The sequence below is a fragment of the Rhamphochromis sp. 'chilingali' genome (genome assembly GCF_963969265.1).
Source record: "Rhamphochromis sp. 'chilingali' genome assembly, chromosome: 5".
In the NCBI taxonomy this organism is placed as follows: Eukaryota; Metazoa; Chordata; class Actinopteri; order Cichliformes; family Cichlidae; genus Rhamphochromis; species Rhamphochromis sp. 'chilingali'.
The window spans coordinates 38,665,670-38,682,988 of NC_137932.1; the positions used below are offsets into that span (position 1 = coordinate 38,665,670).

Sequence of the window (17,319 nt, forward strand, 5' to 3'; positions counted from 1 at the left end):
TGCAGAAAACTAATAAGATACAGGGGATGAGTACGTGTCTGTGTGTGTGTGTAGCTGGTTGGTGGTGTTCCTTACCAGTGACATATGGAATCAATACAGTTAGGACTTCAGCGTGGTAAAAAACAGATGGTCTCTATAGACTTGTTTTATAGCTCAGGCCTGGGCGAGTGTCTTGTGTAGCTGTGCTTCTTACAGAGACAGACATATAGAGTAACTCACAGAAGGAAGAACTATATGGGCATTCATACTTAAATCATTCCACAAACGCATACAAAGAAACAGCAGAATATGCAGATCTTAGTTTGATTAAATAAAGTCCTTCGGGCTTGCAAACATAGTGTCACTCATACAACGCTCAATCGCATTCATACACAAGTACAGGCTCCTGATCAGCTGAATGTCCAGCGTCTTGCATCCTTGTGTTGTTGCTCCTCTATAAGGTGTGAATCGATGAAAAGCAGTAAAGTGGCTGAAGTAAAAGCCTGTAACACGAGGCTGACGCATAAAAACTTCATCTAAGGTGAAAGACTGCAGAGAGAGAGACAGCAGCTTGAAGGCTAAGCATAAAGAGCAACTAGCACAGTTTGAGCATGAGAGTGATGGAAAAGGATTCTTTTTGCTGCTGTTGTTTCTGTTATCATCATCCTACGGGAGGGGCTGGCATCTGCCCTGTCGTGTTCATTTAAATCCAGCATTTCCTTCTTCTTTAACATATCTCCCTCAGTTGTTTTTTTTTTAATAGTTAAAAACTGACATATTAAAATTACTAGTAATTTGTTGCAGGAATTAGAAAAGTTTTGATCACGCTTGTGTTGTTATGTGTTGTTGATGTTATGTCAGCAATGACTGAGTTAAATATATATGTATAGGCTGTTTTGCAGTAGATTGATCGTTGCCTTTGGACGGATGGTGAGCTGCCAGTGTTCTACAGCCTGGCAAAATTAGACTGTGTTACAGGCGTTCTGGAAACCTGGCAATCTATGAAAAACTCACTCTTTCTAAAGCCCCCAGAGTTACTTTTTGGAGTACAAACACTGAAAATATTATTCTTTTTGAGAGTCTAGACATCAAACACTCGGTTTTGATTGCGAAGCCCAACCAAACTGTGGTCTTTTTAACCGTGTGTCTGAAGTGAGCTTACTGTTCATCACATAAAAGGGATTATTAATGTGGTCCCTCAGGTTATAAGTAGTTTTTCTCAGTGTAAATGCAACTTCACATCTTCAGTGTGTGTGTGTGTGTATCTGTGTGTTTATTACAGTTACTATCTTTGTAACAGTACAGTGCATGAGTGGATAAAAACATCTTGTATTGAAGTTGTGACTCTCGTGGTCTCCATATGCTTACATACCTGTAACTTTATTTTTTTTTAAGGATTCATTTCTGCTTTTTGTTTATTTTTTTTTACTTTTTGCAGTGCAGTGTGGTTATGTGCGTGTGTGCATATGCGCACTTTTTATATTAACTTGTCATACTCTCATTTCATGCTTATGGCGTGGATTCCCATCTTCCCTTCCCCTCAGTGCCTTTCTCAATCTTAGTAATCAAATGCATTAGTATCAATATTGCATGGGGAAACGAGCCGAATTTAAAGCTTGACCATGTCAAAGTGAGAGTCCCTAATAGCCAGTGACTGCCACCACTCAGTGGAAATTGTGCTGCCATTTTGGCTGTAATTACTGAAGCTTGGCTCTGGGTTAATATCTCGAGTGATGGGCAGTTTTCACATGGGATAAAAGTTCTAGCTTCAAAATATATTCATTGCCCATCAGTGGGAATAGCCCAAAGTAATGAATAGACTTTGTCTCTGTATGGGTTTTAATCAAAAAGTGTGCAGCACTTTTTAATTTAGTTTACTTCAAAGGGGATTTTCACTGATACATGATACATGTGTGTCAGACAGTCTTGTGATATTCTACTCTCTGTTTGTGTCTTATCTACTTGCAAATACTTAGATACAATAGATTCCTTATTCAGTCGCTTTTTACATCTAGATTCACAGATCAACACATTTTAGAAATAAAAATTAGAATTAACATAAACAGTAACTACACTGGAGCACGCTAACTAACATTTGCTGTGTTACCTTCAGATTGTGAGTAAAGTTACAGATATTTGCCAGCTTGGAGTTAATGGCCGTGGTAAACATCAGTACAGGTGTATTTTGTGTGATTACCTGAGTGGTCTCTTGCACATTGACCACACTCCCATCTACAGGGCATGGGTGGTCACTCTTTGAAGAGTATTAAAATGGTGTGAATTTTATGCTTTTTAGTCCCTACTCATATGAACACCTATGGGAGATATGAAGGAAATACCTTTTTCCTATCGCCCTGTTAGTTTACTAAGACATGCTAAAGTTCATTTCTGGTGGTGCATGCTAGCCCAAATATTTTACTTTGACTTTTTTATCCCCTCTTTTTAGTCAACTTTCATCTTTCCATGCACACTTGTCTGTGTAATCTCTGTCTTCCATTTACTAAAACGAAGGCAGAATGAAGCACTATACCCAGCGTCCATGGTTAATCTCCAGCACCCATATGGTTTTAGGCTATGTTTGGTGAGGCTGTTCAACAACAATAGCTGATGTAGTTGTGTTGTGAAGTTTATATGGCAACCAGAGGTGATGATAGTAAGCCATGTCCTAAGGGGAGACCCATAAATCACAAGTTAGGCATGTTGTGAACAGAGAGTTATTCCCTACAGATACACGAGATTCTCTCTGTCAACCCCAGTGTTTAAAGTCAGAACAATAAAGCCATCATTCATAACTTCTAGACTGTTTTTTACTCCCCCTCTATTCTCTCTGTTTATGTGTATTTTACTCGGTTCTTACCAATGACATCACTGGCCCTCCTGGCAAAGAAGAAGAAAAAAAAGCGAGGACACATGTTGGTCGTGTGCGTGTAGTATTGTGTTGAAAGATGAGCTGAGCTTCTGAAAAACACCCACTCTTTCTTGGTATGGTGTCGCCACAAAAGGCCTATTGTTAATCGCGCCTTTTGTGTTTTTGTAAGTGTGCCTGCGCCATGTTTTTCTTACATATTTTCCACATTCTTGCTCATTACATATAGGGAGGACTGGGGGGTTTAGAGGTGAATAGATTTTGTGTTATATATGGATTTGGCTCTATGTGTTTGGGGCTTAATTTTCAGTGCGCCTGCAGCAGCATGTGTCTGCTATGTGAGCCTGGTCCAGGAGTTGTGAAGGGTGGGGCACTCTTAAATGCCTGCTGTCTGGGGTGCTCGGTTACACTGCAATTAGCCCTGGTTTTCTGCCTCTCACAAGGCCACAGTCAAAAAATGGAGCCCAGCAAAACAGCTGCATTATATTAACCTTTTTAACTCTCCTGAGAATTTAACTGTTTGACATAAATCGCAAACCTGTAGGTAGGGTTGTCTAATTTCATTTTAATCTGTTTAAGTTATTTATTTTAGTTTTTACTTATTCGTTTTATTTCATTGAATTAAGGTAATGGAAGCTTTTGTATCTCAGTCTTCTACTCCCAATAAAAGGTCACCAAGATAACTGAGACATGATACAATGAGGTTAAGTGATGAAGTGTAGTACGCGTTGAAATGATGCATCCCTGAACTTCCATGATGGCTTGTGTGCCAATGTGCTTTTGACCCTGAATCCATCTGAATGTTTTTTTTTTAAGTATATTCGTTCCCTTATTTGGCCTCTGTAGTTGAATAATACCTCTTTCATTAAAACCTGAGCTGTGAAGCAGGTAAAAATGCTTTTTTCAGGGACATTTAGAAAATTATTGTTCAAATATATCAAAGATCAACGTGTTGCCAAAAAACAAAACAAAAACAGTGATAAATTGTACGTCGTCTACACAATTAGTTCAGTTGTACCCTTGTTAACCACCTACAGTGCAAGGTAGTTAATCTCCCTTCTAGTAAATCGCTGCCACCCCTTGTGTCACCTCAGCTAAGCAGAATCCCTGGAGCTTGGGGGAGTTCACCGTCTTGCACAAGGACACCAAAGCAGGGCAGATGCTGGCTGACACTTTGTCCTCTGATCTGGGTCCTCTGAGAGCGCACGGTTTTGGGTTTTCATGTTCACAGCTTGATTGCTGAGACAGACAGAGCTTTGCGTTTAAGCATCCTTGAGCATGACACTGAATATCTCTCTGTAAGTGGTAAAAGTATGTCAGCACATATTCATCACATTCATGTCGTGATTGCTCCTAGTTCTGTCTTTGTGTGTCTCTTTATGCATATCTTGTTAATTAAAGAGTATGTATTACCACTTGGTGGTGTCTGTGCGCAGCACCAGCCATATCAATGAGAAGAGGAGTGCCTGTGTGGGTGGGAGTGTAGTGGGTGTCATCCTGGGTTCCTTGGTCTCTCTGTGCAGCTTGGGGGATTAATGGCAATTTGAGTAAAACAAAGAGACGATGCCTGGGATATCGTCAGGTGCCTGTATAATTACAAGGCGGTGAGATAAGCAAATAACGACAAGATCAGGCGATTAGGAGGCGAAGAAGAAAGAAAGCAGCGGCAGCCCTGCCCTGCTAATTGAGGGATGTGAGAAAACAGTGGTTGTGAGATCGGAATGTTAAAGGTTTGGGGATGTGGCGCCTTTACTCCCAGCTGTGCCACTGATAACCTGTTACCTTCTTCCATTTATGCGTTACCGCCAATGAGGGATTGTAGAAAATGCAGCAGACTGTCGTGACCTGTGTTCTTTTGCTGTGGGCAAAACCACCATTGTGGAACTGGAGGTTTTATATGGAATTGTTGCAACAGTGAAATTGTTATGACACTTTAGTTTCATAGAATATAAATGCTAAGAAGTATGATGATTAATGTACTGTGACAAAATCTGATTGTTACAAAGTAATATAGGTAACAAGTGTTTTTGGGTTCATCACTTTTATTTATTCATATTTATTTCCTATTCTGTGTTTTGCAGAGCGTCAAGCTGTCCTGCTTGAAGACCCCACACGTCCTCGTGCAGTTGGGGCCTCGGCTCTCCGGCCAGGTCAAAGGTCACTCCGACCCTACCCTCCCCCTCCCCCTCCCCCTTCCCTGCCAGAGCCAAGATGGCCACCAGTGGTGCCCTGCCCATCTCCTTGCAAGTCCTGCTGCCTGTGATCACTCTGCTGCTATCACTGCTGCTCACCGGCTCCAACGCCAGTAAGTACCAAGATCTTCTCAATTTTGGTGCCTTTAACAGGTTCATCACTCATATCTGCAAACTTATTAAAAAGTGGAGTAATCACAAAAAAGGGGGGAGAGAGGGACATTATATAAGCTTTGGTGAACCTTTTTTCTTTACTTTGAGCACTTCCAAGATGCTTTTGTTGCATTTTGCGACTGCACATTTGTATTTAAAGATTGCATGCTAATGACTGTTTACATCTTATCTAGGTGGGACTGCTTTAGAGTAGCCAGAGGAAAGAAAAAGCTTATTTGTAAAACCAAAGCCATATTCATTTAGCTGTAGCGGTAATCCTTTGGCCTGTGTTTTTGTGTCTATGCAAACGTGGACTAGGCAGTAAATTCCACTATTGGAATTACAGGGCACTTGTATGTTTACATCACTGGAGCCACGTGTAAAACACGGCTTATACAGACAGAGGTGTTGTTTAAGTGATACATGGACTTCTCCTTGTATATAGCCACATTAACCAATTCTAAAATTCATGTGCACACTCATGGAAACACCAGGGTTAACTTGGGGTTCAGTGTCATGCCCAAGGATAGTTCTACGTGCAGACTGGAAGAGGCAGGGATCAAACCGCTGACTTTATAAACAACCTACCCAATATCCACCAGAAAGTATGATGTTAGATAGCATTGTCATGATAGAATAACTTGGCTAAGATGCTTCCTGTTTGGATAGGCTGTAAGTCATTGTGTGGGTATTCGATATTTGGATAATGTTCTGACAATGCACTTATTTTCATATAAAAAGATTAATATCACATAATAATTGCCTAATTTAGGCATTGTATTTGTCTGTATGCAGTGTCCTCCATAGTTAGTAACAGAGTACATAGCGAGATTTCTATGAGCTAAATGTTTGTGTATTAGCCCTGGAATATGTCAGTGATAAGTCCTTAAAATGGGAAGTAACAGATTAGACACGTTATTTCACAGTCATTGCTGACTTTTGTTGTCTACCTTGAACAATTTAAGAGGGATATTGTATTTTCCACTCTGTTTGCTCCGCATTTTCTTTTATCTCCAATTTGACATTCAATGAATTTGTTTTTAGTGGTTCATGATGACACGATTGCTTGATTTTCCTCATGTTCCAACAGAGGCGAACCTTTGATTGCACAGTGGTTTGACTGTCTGGTAACATAATTGGAGTGTCTTTCAGCTCAGCTGGCAAAAAATATCTAAAACTGCACTCCGACAGATGTCAAACAGATGTCTTTGTTCTCACTGACAGTGAGGCCACAGACGAATGCGGAGCGAAAGTAAACGTCTTAGAGCCCCTGAACTTAATATGTGGCTCATTAGAATGTTCTTGTCTTCTGTCCACTCGCCGACTGTTTATTACGACTGCATTTCTCCCTCGCGCAGCCTCTGTTTGCTCGCCCTGGTTTAAATAACAATCAGTGCAATCTGCTTCATCTTTGATGGAGATTAGCCCCCCGTACCCCACTGCCATCACCCACCCTCTCACTGTCTCAAAACAGTAGGGCTCTCTGCCCATCTTTGTCGATGCCGTCTGTAGATGAGATTGCTGTTTTTTGTCAGACTTCCTCGCCCTGTCCTGTTGTTTCACTCACAAGCTTGTACTTTTGTTGTTGTTGTTGTTCTCCCTTTTTGGGGGTAAAAAAGACACACACAGTCACACACAGGCACATATATGCATGCTGTCCTACTCCTTTTTCTCATCTCTTTTGGGGGCCGCACTATTATGCTTGGAAATATATGCACAAAAGCACAGGCTACCTTCCTCTCCTCCCTTTGAATGGCTTTCACCCCCACATTCATGGCCAGACACACACAGCCCAGTAGTGCAGTTGTCCAATTATTTTCACTCCCACTTGCTGGACTGAAAGGATGCCACCGTTTTGCAGAAAAGCCCAACTGAAAGCATGATGTCATCCCCACCTCTCACGTCCCTCCCCTCTCTCTCTGCGTCTCTCTCTCTCTCTCTCTCTCTGTCTCTCTCTCTCTCCATCTCCCCTTGCCCTCCATTCCTTTTATTTACACTCATAAATCACGGTGAGAAGGAGACATTTTTAATCAAAAGAGAAAGAAATATGGCTCAATAAATCCTGCCACCCCAACCATAATAATGCTTGGCTTGTGTGAATGTCTATATTTGCATACATTTATGTTCAGGTACACAAATGTAAATGTCTGTGTGTGTGTGCAAAGTTTGAAATATGCTTATGCGTAGAGTTACACCTGAGCCTTTTCACAGGTAGCTGTAAGATAATGATAAACTATAGAAGTATAACATTTGTATTAGGCCAGTATCATCCAACAACAATACTTTTGCTTACATGTGATTTTCTTTCTTTTTAATTTGTTTGAGCTCTTGGGTATTTTTTTAGTTCATTTAATCAAGCCAATTAATTCTCAGACACTGATGATACAAAGACCACACCAGTAACAAAAGAAATGTAGTTAACGATTGAGTAATTTTTCATATCTTTATAGAATGCTTTAAAGTCACGATTAAAGGTAGAAAAGCATCCAGCACAAAGAATATAAAGCTTTAACTATATCAGACAGTTCTGGTTAAAAGGGCAGGCTGTTTTCCTTTAGAAAGAGTCTCTGTTGATACCCAAAATAGAGGCCTACTTTACCGATATAAGGGTTTAAAAAAACGAACAACACTGTCAGCGTATTGGACTCTTTAGAAGCATGAATGACATGATTAAAAGGGGACATAATGGGGTCATTGTTTATTAACTTGCTGAAATTGATTGTCACAAATAATTTATATACATACACATTACTTGTGAGTTGGGCTCTAATGAGAAGTGTTTACAATTTTGTAAACCTCTGGTTGGCTCTGTAGTGCAGTGGGTTACAGATTCAGCTAACAAGCAAAGGGATCCTGGTTCAGTACCTGGAGGAGATACAGATCCCTTTGGAGCCACGTCAGGAAGAGTATCCGGTGTTCAAAAAGGGGGGGGAAATGGCTAAATCAAACATGCTACCTGGGTACCCCTATATAAATAAAAAAAAATTCATGTTTAAACTTCAGCTGTAGAAGTGATGCCATATTATATTTTTTGTGACTATGTCTTTATCAATTGTATTGATATTGCAATACAATTGCAGGTGTGAAAACATTGTTTTGTCACATCTTCAGATAGAATTCATGAGGATTTTTTTCTCCTTTCGTTTGGAGAAATAAGTTTTGTTTTTGTTACTTCCTGTTGAGAAGCACACTGTTTTACGCTCAAGTTCAAAGTTTGAATTCTTTTATTTTGTTCTTTTGTATATAGAAACCCCAAACTTTTTCTTACTCTCTGCTAATATTTTTTTAACAGGTAAACCAGAGTATTTGTCATCTTTTTTTTAAGGCATTTCACCTCCTCCTCACTTTTTCCTCCTCCTTTCTCTTTGCCTGTTAAGAGTTCTCAAATGTTGCTTTCTTGGCAAAGGACTTCTAATAGTAATTGGCCAGAACTCTCAGTGATGGGGTGAGGGTGTTCAATTATTTATATTCCTTTGAAGCTGCCAATTGAAAAAGAAAAGAAAATGAAGCCCCTTAGTGGAGAACATTTTCTTGTTCCTGTTTCCAATATCTTCACCTCTTGGTTTCTCGCTTCTTGTTTCTCTCAGTTTTTCTTTTTCTTTCTGCCTGCTTCAACTCCCTCCTTATCTTTTTCCAGTCAAATTGTGTTTGAGGCTCTCGATTTAGTTCTGTCAGTTCAACTTTATGTACACCCTGCTGTTGCATGCTGGGTCCTTGTGTTTACTCTATGCACTTTTTTCCCGCTCTCAAATGAGAAGAAAACAAGTTAATTTTTAATTGAGTTACAGACTTGAATCTACTGCTTCAAGAAGCCTGCTGCTGCGGAGTAGAGGTTGAAATCTCCGAGCTGTACATTTACAAGTAGTAGACAGAAATGCTCCGACCCACTCACCTGCATCTTGTTTTCTAATCTTAATGTTTTAACTACACATTTAATCTGGATTTCTACACCTGTCATGTCATATATTCAAGTGTTGTTCCTCAGTGACAAGAGTGCAAAGAATTAAACAAAAAAGAAAAAATGCACTGCTAATGCTGTAATGCTTAATTTAAGTTAATTGTGAGAATATTGCACTGTTCTGTTTATATGGACTCGTGTCTGCTGCAGAAATGGTCCCAAAAGAATCTCCAAATAAGAAATATCTATTTAAAACACTTATTTCTAAGATTGCAAAGGTGGGTGTTTTTCTTTGTATGTGACTTTAAACACAGAGAAAGATGCAGTAAGCATTTGCTGTTTTGTTTTCATTGAAATGCTAGACCCTGTTCCCCGCTCCATTTTCTTTCTCCTCTTTTGTGTTTTGTCTTTTGTTTTGATCAGACCTATAACACCTTTGGCAATTTGAGGTGTCTTCTTCATTTAATGAGCCAACAAGTGTCAATTGCCTCAAGTGAGTCTCTAAATGACACAAAATTGTTCTCAATTCGCCTCATCCGTGTGCGCTCTGTGGCCATTTTGAAATCAGGCACATACTTAAGCTTAATTTCCGTCCTCTCTCTGAGGAATCACACCTACTTATTTCCAATGGGCTGAAGGATACTTAGTGACTTTAGCTTTTTACTCTAGCCTTCAACAATGGTTTCAGTGGGACCAATTTGCATTTTACAAGTGTGCCATTCTTTTAAGAAATGCAGCTTCCCTGTGACAGCAGTGCGGTCAGGCTGTTTTTCACCTCTGGATACCAACACACATTTATTATCTTTTAAACCCTGGGTTCCCACATCCTGAGCAATGCCCCGTGGACTTTTAAGAAGTGAAGTGGTCAACAAGTAAAGTTAAACAATATGGCACACATTCAGTAGTTTGCATGCAAGCACATCACTTTTAGATGCCTCGTGCCCTGTTGGCTGTAAATGTATTAGTTTATTAAATAAGTGACAGAAATTCCCCAGAGGCAACGTCATGTGTCCTTAGTTTGTTTTTTTTTCTAAAAGGAAGAATTTGAGATATAATTTTCACTGTCTGTTCAATCAAGGCAACCGCCCCAACACAGAAATTCAATAAGCCTTTCTTCTGTCGCCTTCTGCCTAGGAATCGAGTACAACCCAAACATATGCAGCTGACTTTAGACTATATACATACATATATAACTTCTTTTTCAAACCCACATCCAGGCAGAACACGTTTCTCCACCAGAAACACTATTATAAGATAAGTATACTTCTCAAAAGCACCTTGGCAACTGATGAAGGAGAATTATATGCATAATACATCATTATATACTCAATACACACTTTAAGTAAATAATGGATGCAGAAGATTTTCACAATTTAGCTAACATTTTATCATTTATGACTGGAAAGAGAGAAAAAAGGGAAACAAGGAATAAATGAAGAAGTTAAAATAACCCATGTCATGCACCGACACTGTGGCTGGAGGTGAAAATGTTGTCTAATAACAGTTAACTTACAGTTTTCTAACTACAAGCAGCAGACACTTTTTCTGTCTTGTTTTCTGTTTTCTTGTCTGGGTCAAGTTTTTTGCCTTGGCCCGCTGGGCTTGCTTGGCAGTGATTGTGTGCGAAAACCTCTAGACAAGACAAAGCAAAGCGGTTTTCAAGTAAAGGCTTGGTTTCCATGGTGATGGCCCCTGCCCAGGCAGCCTGTGAGAATCGGTCCTGATTGATGGGGCTTGGTTGTTTAAGCCTGGGTGGGGGGTTGCATGTGTGGGTCTATCCACTCGTTCAATTGAATGTGCATTTGGCTAAAAGGTCTATCTGCCTACCTGTTTTTCTTTTCTATCCCTCCATCCTTACACATGTGTTGATAAGGTTCAAGGCTTTTGATCAGGTCCAGGATTGCTAGCTTTATAGATTTATGATGCATATAGTTACACCGTACAAGTTACAAAGTGACACAAATGTAGGTAATTTAATGTGTGATGTTTTACGAAAACAAAAGGGATGAAACAGTTTTGCAGAGAAGCTTTTCTATTTATATGTGTGTGAATCAAGTGCTTTCAGTTCTTTTACAGCGCTGACCTTTTGCTTCCTCCTAAAAGCTTAAATTCAGTCATTGTTTTCAACAGCTCTAGACAACATGACTAAAAGGGAGGTTTCAATCAACAAGCTGTATTTAGAAAAAGTAAAACTCACAAGGCTGAGGAACCTGTGTAAGGATTAATAAAGGTTGCTTCCAGTTGCCCTTGTCTCAGGTCACTCACTTAGTCCGTCAGCTTCCACTCCCTTTTACTCACCCTGTGGCTGCTGTGGCTAAGTCACGCAAGTCTGCGATGCCTTGAATTCTCTTAGCCCCCGTCTGCACCTGGAAACATCCCACACTGAAGCGAGACCAGCAGTTGACCTAGTAAGATGGGGTTTTTTAGGCCTTACAAAAATCAAAGTTAATGTTGAGATGAGGAATTTCCACCCTGAAGTATATTGACTGCACCCTGTAGATCATGTGTCTGCTGTTTGGGTAACACAGAAATTAAGTTTAATCTTAGTTTAGCGTCACTAAATTGACTTGTTTAAATTTGTGACACACTGTGGTTTCTATTTTCTCGCATGCACTGTGTAAGCAGAACAAAGTAGACTTAAGATTATCCCTGCCAGACAGGCTTTTAGAGTGTCTGCTTAGATAAAAGGGCCGTGAGTGGGATATGCATTAAGTTGCATATATGCACTTTTAAGTCATTATGAGTAAATTGGCATTTAAAAAAGAAGAGGAAGAAGAAGAGAAAAAAGCAAAATTAATGTTATACTAATCTGCATCTCCATCCTGACCACCCTATTCTCAGGATCCTGCAGCAGCCTGGAGTAAGTGAAATTGATTTGCTGGTTGTAATACCTCTCATAGTACCAAATGTACTTTTTAGACATTGCTGGTAAATGTCCCGTGTGCTGTGAAAGATACCTATTTGTAGCAAGATGGATAACAAGTGCCCTTTACCAATTCTCTGCAAATCACTGAATGGTTGTGCATCATTTTGTCTCCCACTTTGCTAATTCAGAGGATAATGGCTCCTATTTATGACCCGAGAAGCTTTTCTCCATCAATTACCGTATTAGTCATAAAGCCAGTCCCCTCCCTCCTCTCACACCCCTCCTCCCCCACCAAACGACAACAGTAAAGTACTGTAAATGGAGCCGTCTCATATTCACATTCCCACCTCCCACTCTCTGCCACTTTATAATCACAGTGCTGGTGTATTCTGTGTTATCGGGTCCAACAGAGGTAGCGGCCAGTAGCAGGTGGTTGCTGTATTAGCTAAACAAGCGTCTGTGTGCACAGTGTGAGTTTTTCCTCCTTCTTCTATTCACTCTTGTTTGCGTGGATCTGTTCTATTCTCGGGGCCTTGTGAAGATAGCTGGGCCCCTATTGCTGGTTATTTTAGCTTAGGCCACGTCCCCCTGCCAGGCAGATAAAGACAGGTTCTGTGTGCTTATCTAGGCAAGGCTGTACCTCAGTCTGTCTGTGGGAAGCTTAGTGAATAGAGGGAGACTTTAGTAGAAGGGACAAATGGCCACTGTGGGTGCAGTGTCCTTTCAATGTCATCTCTGGTAACATAACGAACAACAGTACGTGGAGACTGACATGCGAGTTACCTTAGAGCCATAGAAGTGCATATATTTTCAGAAAAGGTGGCACTAGTGGGAATATAACCTGCCTACTAGTTCAAAGAGAACCTTCTAAATGTTTTGCCTTCATGAAAATGAACTGAAAGCTATTTTTACCCACTGGACCAAAGGAAGCCTGGAGGATTTGGTGCTAAATGTAGCCTTAATGAGCAAGAAGGCTGCCAGAGACTTGCAGTTTTTGTACTTGCATTTGATATAATTTGATACTGGTGTCAGTGCATATCGTCATCACATGGGCCATTCAATGCAGGAAACACTGTGAACAATTTTATCTGTTGATATAGGACCCTCTGTGCCATTATTCATTATTGCAAAGCACTTTAAATCCAGGCTCCGTTCAACCTTTCTTACCCTGCAATTACTGGTGTTGGCAAAGTTCAAATTGAACTTGGAGTCAGTGGTAACTGGCAGCAAAAGCCCAGAGGATCACAGCTGGGAAAAACAGAACAAAAGGTTAATTATGCTCATCAGAGTTCACACAATCACACACGGCATACCTGCAGTAACTGCACCTTTATAGACATTCAACAGCCAGTGCCAGTCAAACATATGCAGACAGGTACACAGAAACACCTCAGCAGAATACGTTTGCCCACCATTCATTTTATTCCTTTAATGTCTTAAACACACTTTTTTAGTGTTTTTATTGAAAACAAGAACTACATTCAGTTAAACTGGGAGTCCATCTAAATGAATTGTGCAGACAACTTTACCTAATCCGAATTGACTGGAAGTTAATTAAAGCTACTGACTTCCAAGAACATTAAACTCACTTTGTGAGATGACTAAAGTCTAAAAATATGCCCTTAAAAATACAAGGAAGGAGAGCAGAGCTAGAGTTAAAACTTTTGCCAGTCCTTATGTGACAAAACTTTCAGGCAGTGCGATATAATTATGTGCAATTTTATGCCTTGCAGTAATCTCTGTAGAGGTTGAATTTGAGATGCATGTCTCTGTGAACAGTGACGCCCAGGGATTAACCTATGACAGCAGTGACATCTGTAGGCCGTAGACTGATGTCCTCATCGTGAGAGAGATATTGTGTCTTACATTTGCACAACTACCTTTCCATTTTCTAGCACTAGCATTAGCTTTTGTCGAGCTGTGAGTGCCGCCTTACAGCTGAGCTGGTGGCCGTGATAGACGTTCTTAGCTGCGTTTTACATTTTTATTTCGTCCCCAGGCAATGGATGTCTTCTATTCAGAAGGATCTAGGACAGCTTTCAGAAAATGTACAAAACCCTGGTCACCCTTCCTTTCGTCGTTATTGAATGTCGCTTTAGATGAGAGTTAATGTAAATCTAGGTCTTAGAAATCAGACTTATTGTTAGTGGCGTGATCAGTGAATACTGTCGTAAATGCCTCGCTGATAAGGGGTACATGGACACCAGACGCCAAGGAGTTTAAGATGTTGCAGCACGTACAGCAGATATTACTGTTTCCAAAAGGTATTAACTGGCCGTTTGATCTCATGCATTTAAAAGAAAAAGAAAAATGCAAATAACCAAAAAAACAAACAAAAAAAAAGCAATAGGTACTGAAAGTTATAAAAGCTTTAGAAATATGCAGCACTCTCTCTTCACAGCCTCTCCTCGATTCTCTGGACCTCCCGTCACCTTCTCTACTCTTCTCTTCCAGTGTTCTCTTTACCACTGACCTCTCCACCTCCTGCTACACTTGTCCTTCCGTCCTTCCCAGCGGTCACACTCTTTTTCGTTCTCCTCTCAGCTCCCCAGCTGTCTCGCTTTATTTAAACCTTGCTGAGATAATATTGAAAACTATTTAGTTCTGAAAATTCTGCACGTTTCACGAGTTCAACTCAGACGCACATGCAAACAATCGCATTTATTGTACATTTCTCACATCCTATGAAGCGAGACAGGGAGAGGTGGAGAAGGCGACTGGGTGGAAATGTCAAATGGTCCAGGGGAAAAACTAATCAAAGAATGCTGTCCTTCAGCAGAACCACCGCCACAGGCTTGATCTGTGTAAATCCCTCTTCTGTCTCAACAGAGAGCGCATTGTAAGGGGGAGGTCAAATGCAGAGGAGCTGTGTTGTGTAAAGCTGTGTTGTGCAGTTTCAGAATGGAAATTGAAAGTGTAAAATGCCAAAAGGGGTCATAGTATGCAACGCACAAATAAAGCAGGCCTGGTCCTTGATGACGATGAAAGGATGCCGTACCTATATTGTACCACAACCTTTAACCGTAGATATAGGAAGTATACTCTAGTGAAATAAACAACAGAGTGTTATTTGTTTTGTTTTCTTTTGTAAATTCATTGTTTTTATCGTGCATGTTATATGGTTTCTGTGAGCTGGAGAACATTGTTTGACAAATTTAAATTTCTTTATGTTTAAATCCTAAATTAGTTCATTAAGTAACATCAGGTTTGTATTCAGAAGGAACTGGTTTGTAACATACATACTCTGCATGTATCATAAACATAGAATAAGCTTCTGAAGTTAGTAATGTTATTGTAATAATATTTATTTAGTTCAGTGTGGACAATATCCATCTCTCACAGACTGCAGGAAGAGATTTTGTTATATATGAAAACAAAATTTACTATCAAATTAGCGCTTTAAAATCTCACAGTCTTGCAATACCATTTACACTTTAAAAAAATACAATGTTCAGCAGGCTAAAGTTAGTATGTGTGTGTTGCTGTGATATTTGCATCAGAAACATTTGGATTGTGTAGTGCCTCTTCTCGCCCTTCTTCTTTTCCTTCCCCTTGTCTAATGCTATTCCCCCTTACCTCATTCTCCAATTGCGTATATCTCTTTACCAGATAATGAATGCAGGAACTCTCCTTCATATGTGTTTAGCAGTGCCTGGAGACTGGTGTTGGCCCATGGTCCCTTAATTATTAATTTGACGTTATGCGCTGGCCGTTTGATCATCCCCACATATCTGTATGATTCCATTTTAACGAGTTCCCCAGGAGTCTGTTTTCTCTCTGTTTCTCTCTTTCTATCAGACTTGTTGTCTTGAACTTGCTGCAACCCAAGCAGGAGGGGAAAATTCCAGCTCCAAAAGCACCAAAATTACAAACTTTTGACGGGCAAAAGCATCAATTTTCCCGGGCAGATCAATTTTTAGTATGTTTTAGTGCAAGTGAGAATTGAACTGCTGCAGTGGCTTAGTCAGTGCTATACTTTGTCCAGCAGGAAAAGTCATGTTAAGCACTTGGAAAAAAAATAGCGTCAAATTAAAACAAAAACTCATTTTTACTGTCTCATCTTCTTAATTGCCTTCGCTAATGTATTCCCAGCAACGCCGGTAGTATGCTAGGCTGTACTCTATTGCTCTGTGGGTAATCATTTTAAGCTAATAATCGTCTACGCCTTAGCAAAGACTCTACATATAAATTCACACCACAATGCTCTCTACCCAGCCCAGCAGAACTCTGAAGTTGTAACACTAAGATGCAGCACTGTGCTATGGAGACAAGAGTAAGAGACTGAAAGGGAAGAGCCAAGTGGAGGTTGATGAGACGTTCTGTACTAGCGTCTCTCTCTATGGATGCGTGCACTTAAACCGGGATTTAAAAGTCTGTATTTTCAGAAATGTAATTATGGTAAGAATGGCATTAGCTCTGGTGGTGCTGCATTTGCCTTTCGTCTACTAATGTATCTCCCTCTCTTCTTGTCCTCTCCCTCTTTCTCTGTTGTCTTGCTCCTCAGCACTACCACGCTTCACAAAAGTTCCCGTTGACCAGATTGGTGTCTCGGGGGGTGTGGTCTCCTTTGTCTGCCAGGCAACAGGTGACCCCAAGCCAAAGGTTAGTTGGAACAAAAAAGGAAAGAAGGTGAACTCCCAGCGTATAGAGGTAAGTGAAACCTGCTGTCCATTGGTGCAGCCTTTATTCTAAATGTTCTTTGTTGTTCTTTGTGGGATCGTTTTTTTGGAATTGTCCCACTTTACTTTACCTTAATGAGCTTTGGGTGAAATACTCAGTAATATTTTTATGCATCATATTAAAAAATGTCACTGTCGAAAAATGTATTGACCTAAAAAAATGTTGTATCTTCATGTCAGCGAACATTACATTGAAACATTTTGGAGTATCATGGGAGTAAATTGGGGGGGGAAAGCTGCTAAAAATTTAGATAAATAGAAAGTTGTGTAATAAACAAATGTTCTTTACCATTTGTTACTTTATATATTGTGATATTTACTGTTGTGACAAATAACAATCCTACAGTTTAATACCACATTACACGTTTTACCACATATTTTCTTCTCAGCAGTACAAAATTCCAAGTCTTCTCTTGCAGCTGGGGGCACTCCACCACCTTATCAAAAGCAACATTTTAATTAGCCTTGAAATTATTGCTGATAGCATCTTTGTTGGCTTGCTTCTCTAATCTTTAAGCAGTGTGCTAGTCTACCAGTAGCAACTGGTCAGTAATGAAATACAGAACCTTCTCATTCGTCTAAAGCCATTTTTTTTTCTTTTGCATTTGAATGACTCTGCTGTTGTCACATTTTTTCCCTCCTGTCTTTTTTCAGCACACAGCCCTGTCTGTGTGAATGTTTCTGCA

General features: G+C 40.1%; 1 protein-coding gene across 1 annotated transcript in view; it reads left to right on the top strand.

The window, feature by feature from the left end:
- The window catches only part of ptprsa (protein tyrosine phosphatase receptor type Sa), a 170,028-nt gene that overhangs the window by 38,808 nt on the left and 113,901 nt on the right, over nucleotides 1-17,319 (top strand). The window contains exons 2-3 of the mRNA XM_080883577.1: nucleotides 4,927-5,150; nucleotides 16,459-16,604. Of these exons, the coding sequence (XP_080739703.1) occupies nucleotides 5,057-5,150; nucleotides 16,459-16,604 (240 nt within the window). The 5' untranslated portion in view covers nucleotides 4,927-5,056. The remainder of the gene's footprint in view (nucleotides 1-4,926; nucleotides 5,151-16,458; nucleotides 16,605-17,319) is intronic.